The 26,005-nt window shown below is 37.6% G+C and overlaps 1 protein-coding gene across 2 annotated transcripts in view; it reads right to left on the bottom strand.

Moving 5' to 3' along the window:
- PCNX1 (pecanex 1) overlaps positions 1-26,005 on the bottom strand; it is a gene marked incomplete at its 5' end in the record, with an annotated part of 180,708 nt that overhangs the window by 12,849 nt on the left and 141,854 nt on the right. For both annotated transcript variants that reach the window (XM_079700727.1, XM_079700728.1), the window contains 4 exons: positions 12,168-12,318; positions 13,090-13,190; positions 19,269-19,499; positions 21,301-21,554. In XM_079700727.1, coding sequence (XP_079556853.1) covers positions 12,168-12,318; positions 13,090-13,190; positions 19,269-19,499; positions 21,301-21,554 — 737 coding nt within the window. The remainder of the gene's footprint in view (positions 1-12,167; positions 12,319-13,089; positions 13,191-19,268; positions 19,500-21,300; positions 21,555-26,005) is intronic.

Here is a 26,005-nt window from a genome sequence, read left to right as displayed (position 1 = left end):
AAGACTACTCTACCCAGCAAGGATCTCATTCAGATTTGATGGAGAAATTAAAACGTTTACAGACAAGCAAAAGCTGAGAGAGTTCAGCACCACCAAACCAGCTTTACAACAAATGCTAAAGGAACTTCTCTAAGCAAGAAACACAACAGAAGGAAAAGACCTACAATAACGAACCCAAAACAATTAAGAAAATGGGAATAGGAACATACATATCGATAATTACCTTAAATGTAAATGGACTAAATGCTCCCACCAAAAGACACAGAGTGGCTGAATGGATACAAAAACAAGACCCATATATATGTTGTCTACAAGAGACCCACTTCAGACCTAGAGACACATACAGACTGAAAGTAAGGGGATGGAAAAAGATATTCCATGCAAATGGAAACCAAAAGAAAGCTGGAGTAGCAATTCTCATATCAGACAAAATAGACTTTAAAATAAAGACTACTAGAAAAGACAAAGAAGGACACTACATAATGATCAAGGGGTCGATCCAAGAAGAAGATATAACAATTGTAAATATTTATGCACCAAACATAGGAGCACCTCAATACATAAGGCAAATACTAACAGCCATAAAAGGAGAAATCGACAGTAACACAATCATAGTAGGGGACTTTAACACCCCACTTTCACCAATGGACAGACCATCCAAAATGAAAATAAATAAGGAAACACAAGCTTTAAATGATACATTAAACAAGATGGACTTAATTGATATTTATAGGACATTCCATCCAAAAACAACAGAATACACATTTTTCTCAAGTGCTCATGGAACATTCTCCAGGATAGATCATATCTTGGGTCACAAATCAAGCCTTGGTAAATTTAAGAAAATTGAAATTGTATCAAGTATCTTTTCCGACCACAATGCTATGAGACTGGATATCAATTACAGGAAAAGAGCTGTAAAAAATACAAACACATGGAGGCTAAACAATACACTACTCAATAACGAAGTGATCACTGAAGAAATCAAAGAGGAAATTAAAAAATACCTAGAAACAAATGACAATGGAGACACGACGACCCAAAAGCTATGGGATGCAGCAAAAGCAGTTCTAAGAGGGAAGTTTATAGCAATACAATCCCACCTTAAGAAACAGGAAACATCTCGAATAAACAACCTAACCTTGCACCTAAAGCAATTAGAGAGAGAAGAACAAAAACATCCCAAAGTTAGCAGAAGGAAAGAAATCATAAAAATCAGATCAGAAATAAATGAAAAAGCAATGAAGGAAACGATAGCAAAGATCAATAAAACTAAAAGCTGGTTCTTTGCAAAGATAAACAAAATTGATAAACCATTAGCCAGACTCATCAAGAAAAAAAGGGAGAAGACTCAAATCAATAGAATTAGAAATGAAAAAGGAGAAGTAACAACTGACACTGCAGAAATACAAAAGATCATGAGAGATTACTATAAGCAACTCTATGCCAATAAAATGGACAACCTGGAAGAAATGGACAAATTCTTAGAAATGCACAACCTGCCAAGACTGAACCAGGAAGAAATAGAAAATATGAACAGACCAATCACAAGCACTGAAATTGAAACTGTGATAAAAAATCTTCCAACAAACAAAAGCCCAGGACCAGACGGCTTCACAGGCGAATTCTATCAAGCATTTAGAGAAGAGCTAACACCTATCCTTCTCAAACTCTTCCAAAAGATAGCAGAGGGAGGAACACTCCCAAACTCATTCTACGAGGCCACCATCACCTTGATACCAAAACCAGACAAGGATGTCACAAAGAAAGAAAACTACAGGCCAATATCACTGATGAACATAGATGCAAAAATCCTCAACAAAATACTAGCAAACAGAATCCAACAGCACATTAAAAGGATCATACACCATGATCAAGTGGGGTTTATTCCAGGAATGCAAGGATTCTTCAATATACGCAAATCAATCAACGTGATACACCATATTAACAAATTGAAGGAGAAAAACCATATGATCATCTCAATAGATGCAGAGAAAGCTTTCGACAAAATTCAACACCCATTTATGATAAAAACCCTGCAGAAAGTAGGCATAGAGGGAACTTTCCTCAACATAATAAAGGCCATATATGACAAACCCACAGCCAGCATCGTCCTCAATGGTGAAAAACTGAAACCATTTCCACTAAGATCAGGAACAAGACAAGGTTGCCCACTCTCACCACTCTTATTCAACATAGTTTTGGAAGTTTTAGCCACAGCAATCAGAGAAGAAAAGGAAATAAAAGGAATCCAAATCGGAAAAGAAGAAGTAAAGCTGTCACTCTTTGCAGATGACATGATACTCTACATAGAGAATCCTAAAGATGCTACCAGAAAACTACTAGAGCTAATCAATGAATTTGGTAAAGTTGCAGGATACAAAATTAATGCACAGAAATCTCTGGCATTCCTATATACTAATGATGAAAAATCTGAAAGTGAAATCAAGGAAACACTCCCATTTACCATTGCAACAAAAAGAATAAAATATCTAGGAATAAACCTACCTAAGGAGACAAAAGACCTGTATGCAGAAAATTATAAGACACTGATGAAAGAAATTAAAGATGATACAAATAGATGGAGAGATGTACCATGTTCTTGGATTGGAAGAATCAACATTGTGAAAATGACTCTACTACCCAAAGCAATCTACAGATTCAATGCAATCCCTATCAAACTACCACTGGCATTTTTCACAGAACTAGAGCAAAAAATTTCACAATTTGTATGGAAACACAAAAGACCCCGAATAGCCAAAGCAATCTTGAGAACGAAAAATGGAGCTGGAGGAATCAGGCTCCCTGACTTCAGACTATACTACAAAGCTACAGTAATCAAGACAGTATGGTACTGGCACAAAAACAGAAAGATAGATCAATGGAACAGGATAGAAAGCCCAGAGATAAACCCACGGACATATGGTCACCTTATCTTTGATAAAGGAGGCAGGAATGTACAGTGGAGAAAGGACAGTCTCTTCAATAAGTGGTGCTGGGAAAACTGGATAGGGACATGTAAAAGTATGAGATTAGATCACTCCCTAACACCATACACAAAAATAAGCTCCAAATGGATTAAAGACCTAAATGTAAGGCCAGACACTATCAAACTCTTAGAGGAAAACATAGGCAGAACACTCTATGACATAAATCACAGCAAGATCCTTTTTGACCCACCTCCTAGAGAAATGGAAATAAAGACAAAAATAAACACATGGGACCTAATGAAACTTAAAAGCTTTTGCACAGCAAAGGAAACCATAAACAAGACCAAAAGGCAACCCTCAGAATGGGAGAAAATATTTTCAAATGAAGCAACTGACAAAGGATTAACCTCCAAAATTTATAAGCAGCTCATGCAGCTCAATAACAAAAAAACAAACAGTCCAATCCAAAAATGGGCAGAAGACCTAAATAGACATTTCTCCACAGAAGATATACAGACTGCCAATAAACACATGAAAGGATGCTCAACATCTTTACTCATTAGAGAAATGCAAATCAAAACTACAATGAGATATCATCTCACACCAGTCAGAATGGCCATCATCAAAAAATCTAGAAACAATAAATGCTGGAGAGGGTGTGGAAAAAAGGGAACACTCTTGCACTGCTGGTGGGAATGTGAATTGGTACAGCCACTGTGGAGAACGGTATGGAGGTTCCTTAAGAAACTACAAATAGAACTACCATATGACCCAGCAATCCCACTACTGGGCATATACCCTGAGAAAACCATAATTCAAAAAGAGACATGTACCAAAATGTTCATTGCAGCTCTATTCACAATATCCCGGAGATGGAAACAACCTAAGTGTCCATCATCGGATGAATGGATAAAGAAGATGTGGCACATATATACAATGGAATATTACTCAGCCATAAAAAGAAATGAAACTGAGCTATTTGTAATGAGGTGGATAGACCTAGAGTCTGTCATACAGAGTGAAGTAAGTCAGAAAGAGAAAGACAAATACCGTATGCTGACACATATATATGGAATTTAAGAAAAAAAAATGTCATGAAGAACCTAGGGGTAAGACAGGAATAAAGACACAGACCTAGTAGAGAATGGACTTGAGGATATGGGGAGGGGGAAGGGTAAGCTGTGACAAAGTGAAAGAGTGGCATGGACATATATACACTACCAAACGTAAGGTAGATAGCTAGTGGGAAGCAGCCGCATAGCACAGGGAGATCAGCTCGGTGCTTTGTGACCGCCTGGAGGGGTGGGATAGGGAGGGTGGGAGGGAGACGCAAAAGGGAGGGGATATGGGAACATATGTATATGTATAACTGATTAAATTTGTTATTAAGCAAAAAAAAAAAAATTAAGAGAAAAAAAAAAATCAGGTTGAGGTATAATTTACACACAACAAACTGCACCCATTTTAAGAGTACAGTGAGATGCGTTTTGACAAATGTGCAAACTCGTGTAATCACTGCTATAATCTAGATGTAGAATATTTCCGTCATCCCAAAGTTTCCTCCTGCCTTTTGGTATTCAATCTCTACATCCCAAACAAGCACTGATCTGCTTTCTGTCACTAAAGATTAGTTGAGCCTGTTTTAAATTTTATATAAATAAAATAATACCATATGTATCAAAACTTTTTTTAATTTTTTTATACAGCAGGTCCTTATTAGTCATCAATTTTATAAACATCAGTGTATACATGTCAATCTCAATCTCCCAATTCATTACACCCCCACCCCTGGCTGCTTTCCCCCTCGGTGTCCATATGTTTGTTCTCTACATCTGTGTCTCAATTTCTGCCCTGCAAACCAGTTCATCTGTACCATTTTTCTAGGTTCCACATATATGCGTTAATATGACATTTGTTTTTCTCTTTCTGACATACTTCACTCTGTATGACAGTCTCTAGATCCATCCACGTCTCTACAAATGACCCAATTTCGTTCCTTTTATGGCTGAGTAATATTCCATTGTATATATGTACCACATCTTCTTTATCCATTCATTTGTCGATGGGCATTTAGGTTGCTTCCATGACCTGGTTATTGTAAATAGTGCTGCAATGAACATCGGGGTGTGTGTGTCTTTTTGAATTATGGTTTTCTCTGGGTATATGCCCAGTAGTGGGATTGCTGGATCATATGGTAATTCTATTTTTAGATTTTTAAGGAACATCCATACTGTTCTCCATAGTGGCTGTATCAATTTACATTCCCACCAACAGTGCAAGAGGGTTCCCTTTTCTCCACACCCTCTCCAGCATTTGTTGTTTGTAGATTTTTTGATGATGCCCATTCTAACTGGTGTGAGGTGGTACCTCACTGTAGTTTTGATTTGCATTTCTCTAATAATTAGTGATGTTGAGCAGCTTTTCATGAGCTTCTTGGCCATCTGTATATCTTCTTTGGTAGGTCTTCTGCCCATTTTTGGATTGGGTTGCTTGTATTTCTAATATTGAGCTGCATGAGCTGTTTATATATTTTGGAGATTAATCCTTTGTCTGTTGATTGGTTTGCAAATATTTTCTCCCATTTTGAGGGCTGTCTTTTCGTCTTGTTTATGGTTTCCTTTGCTGTGCAAAAGCTTTGAAGTTTCATTAAGTCCCATTTCTTTATTTTTGTTTTTATTTCCATTACTCTAGAAGGTGGATCAAAAAAGATCTTGCTGTGATTTATGTGAAAGAGTGTTCTTATTATGTTTTCCTCTAAGAGTTTTATAGTGTCCAGTCTTACATTTAGGTCTCTAATCCATTTTGAGTTTATTTTTGTGTATGGTGTTAGGGAGTGTTCTAATTTCATTCCTTTACATGTAGCAGTCCAGTTTTCCCAGCACCACTTATTGAAGAGACTGTCTTTTCTCCATTGTATATCCTTGCCTCCTTTGTCATAGATTAACTGACCATAGGTGTGTGGGTTTATCTCCGGGCTTTCTATCTTGTTCCATTGATCTATGTTTCTGTTTTTCTGCCAGTATCATATTGTCTTGATTACTGTAGGTCTGTAGTATAGTGTGACGTCAGGGAGTCTGATTCCTCCAGCTCCGTTTTTTTCCCTCAAGACTGCTTTGGCTATTCGGGGTCTTTTGTGTCTCCATACAAAGTTTAAGATTTTTTGTTCTAGTTCTGTAAAAAATGCCATTGGTAATTTGATAGGGATTGCACCGAATCTGTAGATTGCTTTGGGTAGTATAGTCATTTTCACAATATTGATTCTTCCAATCCAAGAACACGGTGTATCTCTCCATCTGTTGGTATCATCTTTAATTTCTTTCATCGGTGTCTTATAGTTTGCTCCATACAGGTCTTTTGTCTCCCTAGGTAGGATTATTCCTAGGTATTTTATTCTTTTCTTTTTTCTTTTTTTTTTTTTTTGCGGTACGTGGGCCTATCACTGTTGTGGCCTCTCCCGTTGCGGAGCACAGGCTCTGGACGCGCAGGCTCAGCGGCCATGGCTCACGGGCCTAGCCACTCCGCGGCATGGGGGATCCTCCTGGACCAGGTCACGAACCTGCGTCCCCTGCATCGGCAGGCAGACTCTCAACCACTGCGCCACCAGGGAAGCCCTGTAATTTTCTTTTTTTGTAGTATCTTTGTCTGGTTTTGGTATCAGGGTGATAGTGGCCTCATACAATGAGTTTGGGAGTGTTCCTTCCTCTGCAATTTTTTGGAAGAGTTTGAGAAGGATGGGTCTTAGCTCTTCTCTAAATGTTTCATAGAATTCACCTGTGAAGCCATCTGGTCCAGGACTTTTGTTTGTTGGAAGATTTTTAATCACAGTTTCAATTTCATTACTTGTGATTGGTCTGTTCATATTTTCTATTTCTTCCTGGTTCAGTCTTGGAAGGTTACACCTTCCTAAGAATTTGTCCATTTCTTCCAGGTTGTCCATTTTACTGGCACAGAGTTGCTTGTAGTAGTCTCTTAAGATGCTTTGTATTTCTGCGGTGTCTGTTGTAAGTTCTCCTTTTTCATTTCTAATTTTATTGACTTGAGTCCTCTCCCTCTTTTTCTTGATGAGTCTGGCTAAAGGTTTATCAATTTTGTTTATCTTCTCAAAGAACCAACTTTTAGTTTTAGTGATCTTTGCTATTGTTTTGTTTCTATTTCATTTATTTCTGCTCTGATCCTTATGATTTCTTTCCTTCTGCTAACTTTGGGTTTTGTTTGTTCTTCTTTCTCTAGTTCCTTTAGGTGTAAGGTTACATTGTTTGAGATTTTTCTTGTTTCTTGAGGTAGGCTTGTATAGCTATAAACTTCTTAGAACTGCTTTTGCTGCATCCCATAGGTTTTGGATTGTCGTGTTTTGTCATTTGTCTCTAGGTATTTTCTGATTTCCTCTTTGCTTTCTTCAGTGATCTCTTAGTTATTTAGTACCGTATTGTTTAGCCTCCATGTATTTGTGTTTTTTATGTTATTGCCATGTAATTCATTTCTAATCTCATAGTGTTGTGGTCAGAGAAGATGCTTGATATGACCTCAATTTTCTTAAATTTACTGTGGCTTGATTTGTGACCCAAGATGTGATCTATCCTGGAGAATGTTCTGTGCACACTTGAGAAGAAAGTGTAATCTGCTGTTTTTGGATGGAATGTCCTATAAATATCAATTAAATCTATCTGATCTATTGTGTCATTTAAAGCTTGTTTCCTTATTTATTTTCATTTTGGATGATCTGTCCATTGGCGTGAGGTGTTAAAGTCCCCCACTATTATTGTGTTACTGTCGATTTCCTCTTCTATAGCTGTTAGCAGTTGCATTATGTATTGAGGTGCTCCTATGTTGGGTGTATATATATTTATAATTGTTATATCTTCTTCTTGGATTGATCCCTTGATCATTATGTAGTGTCCTTCCTTGTTTCTTGTAACATTCTTCATTTTAAAGTCTATTTTATCCGATATGAGTATTGCTACTCCAGCTTTCTTTTGATTTCCATTTGCATGGAATATCTTTTTCCACACCCTCACTTTCAGTCCCTAGGTCTGTGTCCCTAGATCTGAACTGGGTGTCTTGTAGACAGCATACAGATGGGTCTTGTTTTTTGTATCCATTCAGCAAGCCTGTGTCTCTTGGTTGGAGCACTTCACGTTTAAGGTATTTATCGATATGTATGTTCCTATGACCATTTTCTTAATTGTTTTGGGTTTGTTTTTGTAGGTTCTTTTCTTCTCTTGTGTTTCCCACTTAGAGAAGTTCCTTTAGCATTTGTTTTAGAGCTGGTTTGGTGGTGCTGAATTCTCTGAACTTTTGCTTGTCTGTAAAGCTTTTGATTTCTCCATTGAATCTGAATGAGATCCTTGCTGGGTAGAGTAATCTTGGTTGTAGTTTCTTCCCTTTCATCACTTTTAAGTATATCATGCCACTCCCTTCTGGCTTGTAGAGTTTCTGCTGAGACATCAGCTGTTAACCTTACGGGAGTTCCCTTGTATGTTATTTGTCGTTTTTTCCTTGTTGCTTTTAATAATTTTTCTTTGTATTTAATTTTTGATAGTTTGATTACTATGTGTCTCGGCGTGTTTCTCCTTGGGTTTATCCTGTATGGGACTCTCCACACTTTCTGGACTTGGTTGGCTCCTTCCTTGCCCATGTTAGGGAAGTTTTTGACTACAATCTCTTCAAATATTTTCTCGGGTCCTTTCTCTCTCTCTTCCCCTTCTGGGACCCCTATAATGCAAATGTTGTTGCATTTCAGGTTGTCCCAGAGGTCTCTTAGGCTGTCTTCATTTTTTTCATCCTTTTTTCTTTATTCTGTTCCACAGCAGTGAATTCCACCATTCTGTCTTCTAGGTCATTTATCCATTCTTCTGCCTCAGTTATTCTGCTACTGATTCCTTCCAGTGTATTTTTCATTTCAGCTATTGTATTGTTTACCTCTGCTCATTTGTTCTTTATTTCTTCTAGGCGTTTGTTCTTTAATTCTTCTAGGTCTTTGTTAAACATTTATTGCATCTTTTCAACCTTTGCCTCCATTCTATTTCTGAGGTCCTGGATCATCTTCACTATCATTATTCTGAATTCTTTTTCTGGAAGGTTGCCTATCTCCACTTCATTTAGTTGTTTTTCTTGGGTTGTATCTTGTTCCTTCAACTGGTACATAGCCCTTTGCCTTTTCATCTTGTCTATCTTTCTGTGAATGTGGTTTTTGTTCCACAGGCTGGATTCTAGTTCTTCTTGCTTCTGCTGTCTGCCCTCTGGTGGATGACACTATCTAAGAGGCTTGTGCAAGTTTTCTGATGGGAGGGACTGGTGGTGGGCAGAGCCCAGTAAAACTTTAATCCGCTTGACTGCTGATGGGTGGGGCTGGGTTCGCTCCCTGTTAGTTGTTCGGCCTGAGGCAACCCAACACTGGAGCCTACCTGGGCTCTTTGGTGGGGCTAATGGCTGACTCCGGGAGGGCTCACACCAAGGAGTACTTCCCAGAACTTCTGCTGCCAGTGTCCTTGTCCCCACAGTGAGCCACAGCCACCACCCGCCTCTGCAGGAGACCCTCCAACACTAGCAGGTAGGTCTGGTTCAGTCTCCCCTGGGGTCACTGTTCCTTCCCCTGGGTCCCGATGCGCACACTACTTTGTGTGTGCCCTCCAAGAGTGGAGTCTCTGTTTCGCCCAGTCCTGTCGAAGTTCTGCAATCAAATCCCACTAGCCTTCAAAGTCTGATTCTCTAGGAATTCCTCCTCCTGTTGCCAGACCCCCAGTTTGGGATCCTGACGTGGGGCTCAGAACCTTCACTCCAGTGGGTGGACTTCTGTGGTGTAAGTCTTCTGCAGTTTGTGAGTCACCCACACAGCAGTTATGGGATTTGATTTTACTGTGATTGTGCCCCTCCTACCATCTCACTGTGGCTTCTCCTTTGTCTTTGGATGTGGGGTATCTTTTTTGGTGAGTTCCAGTGTCTTCCTGTTGATGACTGTCCAACAGGTACTTGTGATTCTGGTGTTCTTGCAAGAGGGAGTGAGAGCACATCCTTCTACTCCACCATCTTGGTTCCTAAAATATTATGTACTCTTTTTATGTTTGGCTTCTCTTACTCTGCATCATGTTTGAGATTCATTCTTGTTGTGGCATCTAACAGTAGATCATTTATTTTTATTGCTAAGTAACATTCTATCTGTTGATGAACATTGGAGTTTGCAGTCTGGGGCTATAGAATGGCTATGCACACTTGTGTGTAAGTCTTTGCATGGCCATACACTTTCATTCTCTTGGGTAAATACATAGGAGTGGAGCTGCGGCATCATATGCCAAGCGTGTACTAATCCTTTAACATATAAGCCTTCTGTGGATTTTCATGAGTACATATGAACTTTGGAGATGAGCAGTACTGGCTGACACATCTATCTTTTCCTGGCCTCAGAGTCCCTCACTGGCAACCCACCGTCTGGTCAAAGTGATGTGCAGTGAATGGCTGTTGCTTGTTACTTTACAGGTCAATCTCACCCTTCTCAAAGGTGTATGTGAATCACAGAACTTCTCCAGGTTGCATCTGTGTTCTCATCTCCTCCCCTCCCCCAGCCCTCCATGGCCCCCAGTTCCCGAGTCCACCTCCTTATCCTCCCTGTTTGTCACTGTTGCTGTCTGTCATGGCTAATGATGACAGTGTGCTATACCCAACTGTGTTGGGCCTGATTATAAGGTGGAGAACCACTGTCATAGGCTAAAAACACATGTGAGGAAATGGACTAGGAGCAACAGGCAACAGCACTTGTAGGGAGAGATGGGGGCAGAGACACAAGGATCAGAAGATACAGAGAGCCTGTGCCTCAGCTCCTCTCTCCCAGATGGAGACAAAATACCTGTCATAACGTTCAGAATTAACTGTTAGTTAGTCATGCTACATAAAAGAGTATTTCTTATGTAACAGATACACAATACCTTTTGAGAAATTCTGAAGTTTTAAAAATATTTTAATATGAAGTCATTATCTTTTTCTTTTCAATACACTGAATTTTGTCTTGAAACTCTAAAGCTAGCCTGAAGATAGACAATTCTATTTGATCCCTATTGTACATTTTCCCCATCATCCTCAAAATAGTATTCTTTTCACAGAGATTTTCAAATACTATAGCCCTTATTAGTAATGCTCCTAAATAATGTGGGGTGTTAACTTCATTGCAACACGTTTTACCTTATTTTATTTTTTGGCTGTGTCAGGTCTTAGTTGTGGCATGCGGAGTCTTCACTGAGACATGCGGGATCTTTCGTTGTGGTACGTGGGTTTCTCTCTAGTTGTGGTGTGTGGGTTTTCTCTCTCTAGTTGTGGTGCGTGGGTTTTCTCTCTCTAGTTGTGGTGCACGGGCTCCACAACACGTGGGCTCGTAATTTGTGGCGCGCGAGGTCAGTAGTTGTGGCACGTGCACTCAGCTGTCCCGTAGCACGTGGGATCTTAGTTCCCTGACCAGGGATCGAACTTGTGGCCCCTGCATTGGGTGGCAGATTCTTTATCACTGGACCACCAGGGAACTCCCCATTCTAACACTTTAGATCACAGTAAAATCATCTGAAGAGTAATTCACCCTTTATTTGGTGGAAAGAGTCATCCAGATTTGAGCACAGCAGATGTATTTTAATGAATATTGTCATGTGCTCTCTATCATCAGATATCATCATTACTGTCAAGTGGAATGATTAGAGCAGCAAGTGCCAGTATTTAATTTCAAAATATATTCTTAAAGTGATCTGGGGCTGTAGATATACATTTTGGAGCCCTCATTTTCATTTTATTACCTTACTAGGATTATTTAATTAAGGCTGAATCTGTCCTAACCATCTATTACTCTATACAACATGCTGAATGGAGCTCATAGTTCAGTAACAGCAGCACTTACAAGACTCCTGAGATGCTGTTACACTGCACCAGAAGTCAGCTACATCCACCCACAGAACAGGAATGAATTATAATCACGTGAAGTCAAAGCAACCATTACAGGGGCCATAGGTATTTATTTCCAGTTTATCACTGCTTGCATTTTTTCCTCAAGTTCATGCCCAGGTCACTCTCTAATATTAACGTTCAAATTTACTGTTAGAAACAGGTTTAAGCTCCTAAGATTTAATATCGTGTCATGAATCATGTTTTTCTTTGCTTCGAATCAGGGTATTTCTCAAAAGGATCCTAAGGAACATAATTTGGAAGTCAAGTGAAGAAGTACCATTAAACACCAGTAATGCATTAGAAATTCCCTATTCTTACCTGATGAAGTTTAATGGACATACGAATTCCAGGGACTACTACTTTTCTCAGCAATTCCATGTCAGCAAAGATCCATTCGTCTCGAATTGAAGAAATTCGGAAATCTCCCTTAAATAGGGCATGCAATCCATAGAGGAATGACTCTAAATTACTGTTAAGATTAGAGATAAAATTTACATATTTTAACAAAGGTCTTCCATTACACTGATTCTAACATTTGGTTATGCATCAGAAGAATGTGGGAGTGTTTTGAAGATACAAATGCCAAGAACTAATGTAAGCACCCCTGAATCAGAATCACAAGGAATAGGGCCTGTTTGACCTGGGACCCTTGTTTATGAACTACTATAATAGTGAGTCCCTGAAAACAAGCAACAGGCAAAGACACTGTAACTTAAAAGAAAGTAAGGAGGGCCTAATGGAAAACATGTAGGAATCACAGAAGAGACTTAAAATACGTGGCATTTCTTAATTCTAATTCAATTGGATGTATATGTCAAGAAATCCAGTTTATATTTAGTCCCCAAATCTAATGTACCACTATATTAACAGTATAAATGCTGTGAACAAAAATTGCAAGGAGAAATGAAAAAATAAAAAGAAGTGAACTGTTAGAAAAATAGACGTATATGGGAAGAGACCAATCATACGTTATGAGTTGATTATTTTCTCTTAAAATGTCTTAAATCTATTAAATTCTCATTATCTATAGTTGCTCACACGTGTGAATTTTAAAAGCCAGTTCTGTTAACCACTTAGAACTCCACTGTGTTCGGCAAAAAGATCTATACAATACAATATCCGAAGAGGCATTTGCAATAAATTAGCACGGAATGCTTCCATTAAAAACTATTTCAGATTTTTCAGATTTCAGTTATAGAGCTTCCCAGTCTCTTTCTGAAAACAGAAATGCCTTCCTTACCTGGACATATGGTGGGATGCAGTCCCCAAAGCTCTCCGTCCCAGAACACAGAGTCCATAACAAAGAGTCACCAGGGATGAATCTTTGTCCACATCCAGTGGCTTTACAAAACAAAAAACAAAGAATGGGGTGACAGGGTCAAAAGGCACAAATTTCCAGTTATAAAATGAATAAGTCATGGTGATGTAATGTACAGGACAATGACTACAGTTTAGTAATACTGTACTGCATATTTGAAAATTACTGAGAGAGTAGATCTTAAAAGTTCTCGTCACAAGGAAAAAATTATCCTGTAGCTATATATGGTGAAAGATGTTAACTAGACTTATTGTGGTGATCACTCTGCAATATACACAAATATGGAATAATTACGTTGTACACCTGAAACTAATTAATGTTATGTCAATTACACCTCATTAAAAAAAGGAAAAACGAAAGAATGTTAGTTATCAGAAAGGAATATGAGTATTTAACAAGTCAGAAGATATCTATTTAATAAATCAGAGAAGTTCAGGAACTCAACTAGTACATACTTTCTATCTCTCCAGATAAAAGTTCTAATGAAAAGAAACTTAACAAAACAGCATAAAATGAAGTGTGAATGTATATGAGGAGGTTCTTTGGAATCTTTAAATAAAATCTAATACTTTATAATAATACTAGAACATACTAAAAAAAAGTGGCTGTATTACAGAGTATTAGGATATTAACTAAACATCTCAAAGTACTTGTTTATATACATCATTAGTGATATTGTCCTCTCCTGAAAAATACAATATTCTATCTATATAGCCTATTAGTGACTATAACCATAGCAAAGAAAATCAAACTGATATCTGTAGAATACGGCTTCCCCTCAACCTTTTAATTTTTCAACAACTGCATACCTTGATTATTGACTATTACATATATATTATATATTGAAAATATATAATACAATAATTATATATATATGCACAAGCAAAATGGTATACTTTATATAATACTACAGAAAATATTGGTAGCATCTCAATGACTGGAAACAATCTAAAGCAGTGGTTCTCAAAGTGTAATCTTGGGACACAACATGAGAATCATCTGGGAACTTATTAGAAATGCAAATTCTTGAGCCACTTCAGACCTATGAAGTCATATTCTGAAGGTGGTGTCCACCATCACACTCCCGGTGATTCTAACACATGCTAAAGTTGAAGAATCATGGATCTAGGCTGATAATGAGCTTAATTATTCTAACTTTGCCAATGGTATATATATTTGGCTTTATAAACCATTAACTTATAAACAAAAAAGGGCAGTTGTCTAAGATACTAACTTAATATAGCTTGGTTAGTTAATTACCATTAATTGCATAATTCAGTTAACAACAGTAAATGTGTAGGAGATCCTACATTTCTTTCTTTTCTGTCTCCCTCCCTTCCCCACCCAGTCAACTTTATATACTGAAAATGTATTGCTTTTGTGATGGGAAAAAAAAAAATTTTTTTTTTGGCTGCACCACATGGCATGTGGGAATCTTAGTTCCCTGACCACAGATTGAACCCATGCCCCCTGCAGTGGAAGCACAGAGACTTAACAACTGGACCGCCAGGGTAGTCCAAAAAATTTTTTTTATTTTAAATTTAGTTCAGGCCTCTGCTACTGGCCAAGACAGAGTAATAAAGGCCGGATTTACCCCTTGCACCTGAAATGACCAAGAAAAGAATATACTGAGACATTGGATACTAATCCCTGAGAAATGGGAAACCCTACAAGAGTTTCCAGGCTGTAGTACAAGGAAGAGGAACACAGGTAGAGCCTATAGCTCTCCAAGTTGAGGAGACAGCCGGGAGTCTGGGGAGGTCAAGGTGGCTAGAGTTTGCAGGGCAAAGTGCCAAGGAGAGACCTACATACAGAGAGCAAGCTCTGGAGATCTGCAGAGGATCCCTCTTGAGTCCAGCAGATTACTGATCAGCACATGCAGCAAAGGTCCAAGGCTGAGAACAGAACCATCAGGAAAAAAGTAGAAAGGAACAATGGAAAATTCTATGATTGGCTAGAGTGCTCAAAAGAATACTGTCTCAGTAATGGTGAAAAATTAGCCCCAGACTAAAGCTGCTTTGGTCCCTCTTAAGAAAGCTTAAAAGTAAACCCTGAAAAGATCAAACTGTCCCCAAGGAACTTAATTGTGTCACAGAATCATAAGGTCAATAATATTTATGGGAATACAAAAATATCTAGCACTCATCAAGGTAAAATTCATAAAGTCTAGCATCCAATCAAAAATTGTCAGGCATGCAAACTAGCAGGAAAATAGGACACGCAATTAGAAAAATAATCAATTAATCAATCAAAACTGACCCAGAAATGACACAGATGTTAAAATTAGTCAACAAGGACATTAAAAGAGTTATTATAACTGCATTCCATAAGTTCAAAAAGATAGAGGAATGACAGCATGCTAGTAGAGACATGGAAGGTTTATATCAGTATAAAAGACACAAGGAATTCCCTGGTGGTCCAGTGGTTATGACTCCATGCTTCCACCACTGGGGGCCTGGGTTCGATCCCTGATTGGGGAACTAAGATCCCAAAAGCCCCACAGAGCAGCCACAAAAAAAAAAATTAAAGACAAAAATTAAACCTCAAAAATACAAAAAAAATGCAATGTCTGAGAATAAAAAAAAATACACCGCATGAGATTAATGGCATATTAAACAACGCAGAAGAAAAAATAAATCATCTAACAAATGTAACAGAAACTATGCAAAGTTAAACACAGGGACAAAAAAAGACTAAAAAAAAAATACAGAGCATTAGTGAGCTGTAGGACAACTTAAGGCAGCCTAATATAAATGTTAACTGGAGTTCCCCAGAAAAGGGAAACGGGAAGACAGGAAAAAAATTTGAAAAAAATAATCACCAAAATATTTCCAAATCTGATGAAAATGATATATACCTAGGGATTCAAGTAGCTCAATGAACTCCAAGAACAAGAAACATTAAGAAGACAGCACCAAGGTACATCATAATTAAACTGCTTGGGACTTCCCTGGTGGTCTAATGGCTAAGACTCTATGCTCCCAATGCAGGGGGCCCAGGTTTGATCCCTAGTCAGGGGATCTAGGCCCACACGCTGCAACTAAGAGTTCACGTGCTGCAATGAAGATCCCACATGCAGCAACCCAGACCCAGGACAGCCAAATAAATAAATAAATTGCTTAAAACTAGTGATGAAGAGAAAATCTTAAAAGCAGCCAGTAAAAAAAGACATCATTATGTGGTACATACAGGCATACATTGTTTTATTGCGTTTTGCATATACTGTGTTTTGTTTTGTTTTGTTTTGTTTTACAACTTCAAGGGTTGTGGCAATGTTGCTTTGAGCAAATCTATTGGCACCATTTTTTCCAATAGTATTTGCTCACTTTTATGCCTCTGGGTCACAGTTTGGTAATTCTCAAAATATTTCAAACCATCCACCAGCAAAAAGATTATGATTTGCTGAAGGCTCAGATGATGGCTAGCATTTTTTAGCAATAATGTATTTTGAAATTAAGTAATGTACATGGTTACAGTTTTAGACGTAATGCTATTGCACACTTAGTATACTTCATAACATTTATAATTGGGAAAAAAAACCAATTTGTGTTGACTCGCTTTACTGTGATACTCGCTTTACTGTGGTGGTCTGGAACAGAACCTGCGATATCTCTGAGGTGCGCCTTTATTATTTGTCAGAAACAATGCAAGCCAGAAGGCAGTGTAGCCACATCTTTAATGTACTGAGAGAAAAAATAACTGGTTCAACCCTGGTAGCTCTATTTTGTTACTGTTGGAGAAGACATGTGTCTTACATCCTCAAATGCATTAGAAATTCTCACAAAGACTTCTTGCTAATACTAACAACAATGGTGAAAGAAATGTACTGTCATTTAACAAGCAGGAAGCAAAGTCAAGCTGAGAGGAATCTTTCCAATTTAGCATTCCAGGTAGTTTTAATGCAGTTAATCCAGGGCTACACTTACAAAAACATTATTTCAAGCTCTTCAGAAGACAGGTACAGCTATTATATGAAAGATTATTTCCTCCTAGAATACATATAATAAGAGAAGGAGGAAAGAATGACTTTTTTATTTCTGTGTAATATGCAAGTTAGAAAACTATCTTGGAAGGAAACTATGGGAAAAAAAAGTCTGGAGGCAACTTTATTAACATTCAGCAATTTGGAGTCAGCAAATCTTTCTGGTTTAATTAACTTCCTTCCCTGGGAAGAGGTTATTCTGGGAATGGTGATTCAGAAAACAGAATTCATGGTTTTAAGGAGGTAGGGATAATCTTGTTCAAGTTAAAAAACTGGAGAATGAAGGGATTATTTTAATTTTCCTGACACTTTTCTTCTAGAGGGGACTACAAGAGTAGAATATAATCCAGACTGATCTAGTGATAATAAGCTCTCTGAAGAGACTGGGGATACCCAAGTTTGGGGGTAAACCTTTTGAATATGATTTATTAGCAATTAAGAGGATGACTTCCTTGAGATACATCCATGACCTCAGCAATAATTTCTAAGAGATTATTTATTCCTTAAAGTCAGGAAGGATGGAGCCTGTTCCTGAGTCGGTAGACTGAGTTCCTAGTCTAGGTAATGATGGTAAAACCAAACAAAAGTAACCACTATAGTCTAAGCCAGAAGAAGGCTATTAGAATATGGTCACTCCAACCGCCCCCCACCTCCCCCTCCCCTGCCAAGAAATAAGTCCAAGGATTTAAGAACAGTGTGCAAAGCATTCTAAGTATATTTCATTTATGAAAAAAAAATAAACTGCTTGTTATGTGTTTGAAAAAAGAGAAGATTAGCTTTGAGGGCCTCCATTTCCAGACATTGTCTGTTGGTCCTTTTTCTGAGCTCTTACGAGGTTATTTTATTCTATCTTTTATTCCTTCCTTAAAAATATGCTACTCTGCTCAGTATCTACTGTGCATCCAGTACAAAAGCTCAAAGGCCACTCCTCAACTAGGAATTACAAGGATGCTCCTTTTCTTATGGATGAAGTAAGAGAAACAGGCTGATTAAGATGGGGTGCCTTACTCTAATTGAGTATCTGTAAAGGAAAGACTAAACTAGGTGCTACATCTAAAGACAGTCAGTGTGTACAGCCCAGATCATGATAAAGGCACTGGTTGTCAAAGTGGCTCACTATGCTCCATGGTACAGAGTAATCCTGTACATAGGGTGCTGGTGGTTCAACTACACAAGACTTTGCACTCTGCCTTGGTACTGTGGTTACGGTCCCTGGGGTCTAACCAGGGGGAGCAGCACTGCCACAAGAGCCATGGGACCTAGGAGGAAAACAGTAGTTGCTGAAGTCTGTAACTCAGCTTACATTTAGGATAAGACAAGTTATCCTGAAGTGTGGATTACGAACCCCTTGCATTATAATCACCCAGCATGACACAGATCTTGGGTCTCCAGCCTAGACCTACCTACAGAATAAGAATCTCGCAGGCAAGACCCATGAATCTGCATTTTTACACATTCCTGTATCATTTTTACCCATGTTAACATTTTAAAGTCAGTAGTCTAGATGAACATTGTCCAGTATGGTAGCCACTAGCCTAAATTTAATTGATGTAAATTTAAATCAATTAAAATTAAATTAAAAAATTCATTTCCTTAGTCATACTGGCTACATTTCAAGTGTCTCAGAATCTACCATATGTGGTGGGTTAGTAATTACCATATTGGAACAACACAGAATGTTTCAATCATTGCAGAAAATTCTATTAGCACTGGATTAGACTTTGGATTTGGGACAAAGATATTAACTTATCCTTAAGTCTGCTGTGTGTGTTTGGGGGCTTGGGGCTGGGGATGCTCCAAAACGCAGTCTTTAAGAAGGTGCTACACATAATCTACAACCTAAATCTGTGTATATGCACGTACCTGCACAGGGTGGAGGGGTTGCTATTTGGACAGTGAGATTATGACACTGCAGATGAAAGAATGAGAAAGGTCGCTTACTCTAACCTGTTTTGGCAGAGTTGGTTTGGCCCAACCATAATGAACTAGACAGGTTCTCTTACCCAGATAGTTAGAAAGAGGCAAGTCTAGAGAAACGAACCTCATGATAACAAACAGAGGTATTCTTTCCATCTTTGGAAAAACAGATTCAAAGAGTTATAAATGAAATAAACTCTACCTTTGCTCTTCGGGAAGAGCAATACTCTATCCAGTTGAGGTAAATCACACAGAAACTCTCCCTGGATATGCCTGCAAGTCGATGGTCATAGTCTTCATCAATGTTTGGATTAAACGTTGGGTCCACATCAACGTAATTTCGATCTGCACACAGACGTAGTCCTTCCTGCATCGTCTCATTAGCTAGCCACTCCTCCAGTTTAGAAGAGGTTGTAACATAATAAATGATACCCTAATGAGGAAAAGATTAAAAAAAAAAAACCCTCAGGCTAAATCAGAATCTGAATTAACTGCAAGTCCTCAGTAAATTAATTCCAACTGTTTATACTGATAGTAGGAATCAAAAATGTATATTCCAGCTCAATACTGTAAGTATACTATTTTAAGAATGCTATAGTAATACTTCTCAGGCTTTCCTGGATTAAAAAAATTAATTTAATACTTTTAAAATCACAACGATAAATTCAAGAAGGCAACTTCAAAACAACTCCAGTCCACTGATTTTAGGATATTCTAAAAACAATTCTGTCTACTGAATTTAGGATCTTTTAAGAGAGATGAAAAACCTTCATTGTGGTGTACTTATTTTGAGAAATTTCTCATAGAAAGCTATTAAACCATCTTGTGATCCTAGGTCAAGTTATAAAAATATAACTAATAAATAAAGGAATAGAAATATACATCTTTAGAGATAGGAAATTCCACACACAAATGCACACATGTTAAAAAATGTTGTAAAGTCAATTTCTTTAGCTTCCTGAGGTTGGGTTTAACCAAACATTCAACAGAGGACTCAGGCTTCAACCCAATCAGCACAAATAAGGTGGTACACAGAGGTAATAACACATGAATCATTAAGATTCAGCATACATTTTTCCTCTTGAAAATGTTGGCTTGGCTTGTAAACCCCCAGTCATAACCATGCTGTACTTCTGTAAAATCTTTAGCAAAAACAGAATACCTGTGCAGTAAAGAACTAATCTTGCCCAAAGAGAGGTTTGGCCTTTGCACCTGGGTTCTGGGAGGTAACCTCTAATCCTATGCACTGTCCTGCCTGATAAGAGAGTCTTTATTTACCTGGAGGCTTAGAACCATGAGCTCTAGAGGATCTGGAAACTAAGGCTGGCCATGTGGGTGGTCAAACAAGTCTAAATGACTGTGTGTCAAGACAAACTCTGCACACTGAGGCTCAGGCGAGCTTCCTTGGCTGGCAACACTCTGTAGGTATCCTCTCACATCGTTACTGGGAGAAATAAACATTGTCTACACAACTCCATTGGGAGAGGACAACTGGAAGTTCAGGCCCTAGTGTCTCTAGACCCTGCCCTATGTGCCTCTTCCCTTGGCAGATTTTAACCTGTATCCTTCCACTGTAATAAATTCTAACCATGAGTATAATGGCTTTGCTGAGTTCTGTGAGTCCTTCTAGCAAATTATTCAACATAATTGTGGTTTCAGGGTCTTGGGGACCCTGCAATTGCAATTGGTGTCAAATGTGAGGGTGTTTTTGGAGACCTCCCAAATCTTGCAATACTTTCGTTCAGTTTGTTGAAAGCAGTGCAAAGCAGTGGTTAATAGCAAGGACTCAGGAGTCAGACAAGCCTGGGTTTTAAATCCCCAACTCCACTTGCTAGTTAGAGGACTTCGGCACAGTTAACTTTTGATCCTTAACTTGTTTATATGTAAAACAGGGACGTAATATTTCTTTAGAGAATTATGTAAGATATACGTATCATATATATACATGCGTGTATGTGTGTATTCCTTAACACAGTGCCTAAAAGATACGCACTACAGATGCTAGCTATTAATATTAATGAACAAATGTAATAAGTTTCACTAAAGAAGGAAATAGCAAGACCTTCATAGGTATAATTTACTGACTGTACCGGATACTAGAGAATTTAAGTCACTACTTAGAAGCAAAGCACAAGTTAAAAAAACAAATGTGCATGTGTGTGCGCACGTGTGCGTATACATGTGTCTTTTCCAAGAGCCCCTGATACCAGATCAAAGTAGGCACATATCCTTACCTTGACATAGTAAGTGGTGAGTACTTTCCGAAGATCAAAGACTTGAAGCATGGAAGCAGCGCTATTGTCAGTGATGCTATAACCCTCCAAAATATACTTGGTGACTATCACTTCCCAAGCTAGCCAGCGCTGGCTAAATGCAGCATTAAATGAAAGCACATGAGGAACATGGCCAGGTTCACAACAGCAAAATCCTTCATCTTCCTCAACACCTTCAGTAATGGCCTCCACTTCCCGTTGTTGACAGTAAGTACCTTAGAGAGAGAGAGAAAGCACTTACGACAAAGGGGAAAGAAACATGAGGTGAAAAAAACATGAGGAGGAAAAACGAATGCTTCAAAGACATAAGAAACTTAGAAAAAAGACATTTTATTTATAGCAATTGAGAGTATGTGATTGATTTGCCTTAGACTGTCCATTAACAAACTGCAGCATGCTCCAGAAAACAGGCATAGTATATATTCATCGTCTGCAGAATCATAATGTGTACTAGCACATTCAAGGTTCTGAGAATTTGTGCAATAAAGCAACCTTAATTTTGATTCATTGATTCCCAAATTTGAAAAATTTGGGTTTACAACTGCATTCATATCAAATGAAGACCAAATGAGTCAACGTGTGTCTCACGAAGGTCTGAGTTAACTCAAAACTAGAGGAGTGGAACGAAAACTGAATCATCCCAGGGCACACGATACAGACAGACATGCAGAACTCAAAAGAATCTGGGCTGTATTCTCACCAGCACTGTGTCCATGCTGCAAGCAGAAATAGTATATATACATCCTGCTTACTTGGCTATACAACTTGTAATGGTTCACTATAGTTTAATATTAAATATATAATTACAATTTTTCTCTGTTGCCAATTCCAACAATAATTGGATAAGATTACATTATTGGCACTTGAGGCTTATCTGCTGATAAAGTTTCAATTAGGTACCAGGTCTGATTGTTCTGTACTAGCAAACAATTATTTGAAATTACATTCTTTTATCGATGATACTTATCTAATAGGCATTCTCTGCATTAGTGTTATTGAAATAAAAACAGAAAATCAGATTAAATATAGAATTAGATTCACAGCCATCTATGCCAACAAAATACCATCCATCACATTCATGTTAATTTTTATTTCGTTCTGTGGTCTTGCTTCCATTTAATTTGTAAATTCCTTATAGGACTATAGAGTGATTATAGCTAATTTTATAAAGGCACATATTAAAGTTACATTATAATAAAAGTAAGTGGGACTTCATAATAATTTTTTTCTTTTAAAGAGTATATATACAACATCCATATTTAAAACACCACTTTGAGAGAAAAAGTTGCCATGAAATTTAGCCCCGGTTGGTGATGGTGGTGGTGGTGGTGGTGGTGATGGTGGTATGATGAACGATAAGACTGAGAGGTAAGCTTGGCCAAGCTAATGAGCTGTACTGTCGAGAACTCTAGAGCCTTCAACAATTTTATTATTTCATTTCTTGTTTAATTATGTTGACAAGCCCTTCCAAAATAGTGTTACGGAGTGGTGAAAAAACTGTCTTGAACCTGACATAAACAGGAATGCATGCTGTGGCTGACCATTACATATGATACTGACTACAGATACACATATACACTTTTTTCAGAATAAGGATGTATGTAATTTTATAAAGTACTTTTGAAACCAATAATGAAAATGAAATTTAACCAATTTGCTTTTAATAATTAATTTAAAGCATGAAAAACGGCTGAATTGGTGAGGGATACTTTAAAAATAAAACTACTAAAAAAAAAAAAAGTACTGCTGGTTTCTCCTTACTCTGGGCTCTGAGGATTTTTGTATCTATAGTCATAAATGAATTAAACTATAGTTACTTTTTTAGCCAGTTCAGTCATATTTTGACATCAGTATTACACTGGTTTTGTACAAGAGAGGCTTGAGATATTTTCCTTCCTTATCCATTTGCTAGAATAGATTAGAGAGGGCAGAAGAATTATTCAATTTCTAGAAGAAACTTTCTGAGGCTGGGTTTTTTAAACTGTGGCATGAAGTTGGGTCTATTCCTTAGGTTTTATATGTTTTTACTTTATTTTATTCATTTTGTCATCCTTCTGCAAAGTCAGTCAAAGGTTTTTAAAGTAAAGGAAATAACATAATGAGAGCTGTATTTTGTGCAGATGACTCTGGTAGTAGTATACAGAGAAGAGAACAGGCAGGAGTGAATTCAGAGGTTTGACATTTTCTCACGAGAGACAGAATGAGGTCCTTGTTCAGAGTAGCAGAATAAACAGAGTAACTGAATTAATGTGGGGTGTTTTCACTCTGACATACAAACCCCAAGAATATTTTCTACCCCAACATACCCAGTAATACATTTTGCTTAGAAAATGAAGTCAACAATAAGCACAGGAATATTAATAACTGAAAAAAGAATTTTGAGATTTGGAAAGGGATTCTAGAGAAACCATTACTAATTGTTTCCTGGATTAGCTAGATCTTTCAGTCACTTCATAGTGACTGGTAAAAATAACTGGTAAAAATTAATAAAACTAACAATTATGAAAACCAGACATGTTAAAATTAATTTGAGTAAAAACTGAAAGGAATCTAAACAGAATAAAAATTTTTGACCTATAAAGTTTGACCTGAAAAACCATACTTGGTAGAAGCTGTAACCAGGAAATTCTGATAGACAAAAAACATGATTGATAACAAATATCTGACATAAAATTTACATGGAAAAGAATCTTGAGAATATCAGTAAAATGAAAATGGAAATGAAAACTATGAAGGTATTTAACCAAGACCTATAAAAAACTGATCAAGAAATTTTAGTTAAATGTCACTTAAAATTTAGCATCCACTATGAGAGACAATAAAATCAAAGGAATTAAATTGGCTTAATGGAGTACACATCAGAAAACACATCAGAATGCTCAGCAGATCCAAATATCTGCCTGGCAAAATACTGACAACACTCTTAATTAATATTTTGAGGGGTAGGAGGTAGATGGAACAGGGACTACCACTGTGAAGGAAAGAAAATAACCAAAGATCACAACAGCATTTGAGCAAGAATATAATCATTCCTCATCAAAGTTCTGGAATGAAGAGGAAGGAGAAAAGACTATTACCTAGATTACTTAACCATTCTACAAAATGATCTTTATCATATGCTAGCTGCTGTGATAGGTGCTGGATATACAATGATAAATGAAGCAGACAGGACTCCTGCCCTTGAGGAGTTTATAATCTACAGCAAAGGTTTACAAAATACAGCCCTGGGCCAAATCCAAGCTAAGAGTGGTTTTGATATTTTTAAAGGGTTGCTTAAAGGAAAAATCAAAGAAGAATATGCAACAGAGAATGTGTATGGCTCCAAAAGCCTACACTATTAACTATCTTGGCTCTTTACAGAAAATGTCTGCCAACCCCTGGGCTAGAGAAGAAATAAACTTTAAACAAATAAATAAATATAAAATTAGAACTCTGCTAAGTGCTAAGGAGGTAAAAACAGGGTAATATGAGAGATAATCATGTGGGACAGGTGGTTAGAGACAAAGGCTTCTCTGAGAAAGCGACAGTTAAGCTAATTCTTAAAGATAATTAAGGAATTAGAGGTGGAAGATTGGCAGGAAGAGGGGAGACGTTTGGTACTTTCTGGGCAAAGGGAAGGGCAATAAGGAGGCCTTAGTAAAGAATATAGCACAGCTAGGACACTGAAGGAAGGCCAGTGTGGCTACAGTGGACGAGGAGGGTGCTACAAAGTAAGGTGGAGAAACTGACAGAGGCCAGATCTCACAGCTGTCCATAGGATGTGTTAAGGAATTTGAATTCTATTTTAAATGCAATGGAAAGCCACTGAAAATTTAAAGCATGGAATGGAAAGGACATAACTGAATTTGCCTTTAAAAAAAAAATCACGATGGCTGAATGAAGAATTACAGGTATGGCCTGCTATTGAAATTCAGCATGAGTTCAGAAAGTAAGGGGGTACTGTGTTCTCAAATTGATTTGAGTTTTGTTTGACAAAAGAGTGAGAGTTTGGATGGCAAAGGATTTATCCAAAATTTTACTTGACTCTATTTGGTACCAGAGAGTAAAGTGGGGAGAGTGAAAATTTGGATCAATTTTTGATTTGGACAATTTCTGATCAATACGGTGAAATGAGCAGATAAGAAGGACCCCCTTCCAATTCACACACATAGAAATTCTGGATAAAATAACCTCCCCACAAATACTTGTTAAAAAAAAAGTTAAATTAAAAGCAAAGATGAAATCTTCAGGTGCCAACAATTTAAAAAAGAAGGTGAAGTTATAGCAGTGGTATGTGTAGTGGTAAGGGGGTGCTGACTTTTGGATGAGGATAGATGGATTAGATTTGAACAGCACTGGGTTAAGACCCTAGAAGAGATGGAATTAAGGTCCTGGGCTTCTGACAGAGAGTCAGAAACAAAGCATAAGACAAGAATAGGAGACTTTGAAGAAGAGAGAGTGAATGGGTTACAAATAAATTACAAATAAATAACAAACATTAACATTTACTACCTTGAGTTTTACACAAGTAAAATCTTACTTCCAATGAATGGAGTAACTTTAGAAAAGCACTTGCTCCATTAACAAAGACATTATGTAACAAAGGTGCAAAATTTCTGATTCAACACCAGGGTAAAAATAAAGCTATTACAGGTCTAATTTGATCCTCTATTTAGACAAATGCTTT

This window comes from Hyperoodon ampullatus (assembly GCF_949752795.1).
Source record: "Hyperoodon ampullatus genome assembly, chromosome: 3".
Taxonomy (NCBI): domain Eukaryota; kingdom Metazoa; phylum Chordata; class Mammalia; order Artiodactyla; family Ziphiidae; genus Hyperoodon; species Hyperoodon ampullatus.
Note: the sequence above shows the minus strand (reverse complement) of the source record. Positions and strands in the feature narration are given on the sequence as shown.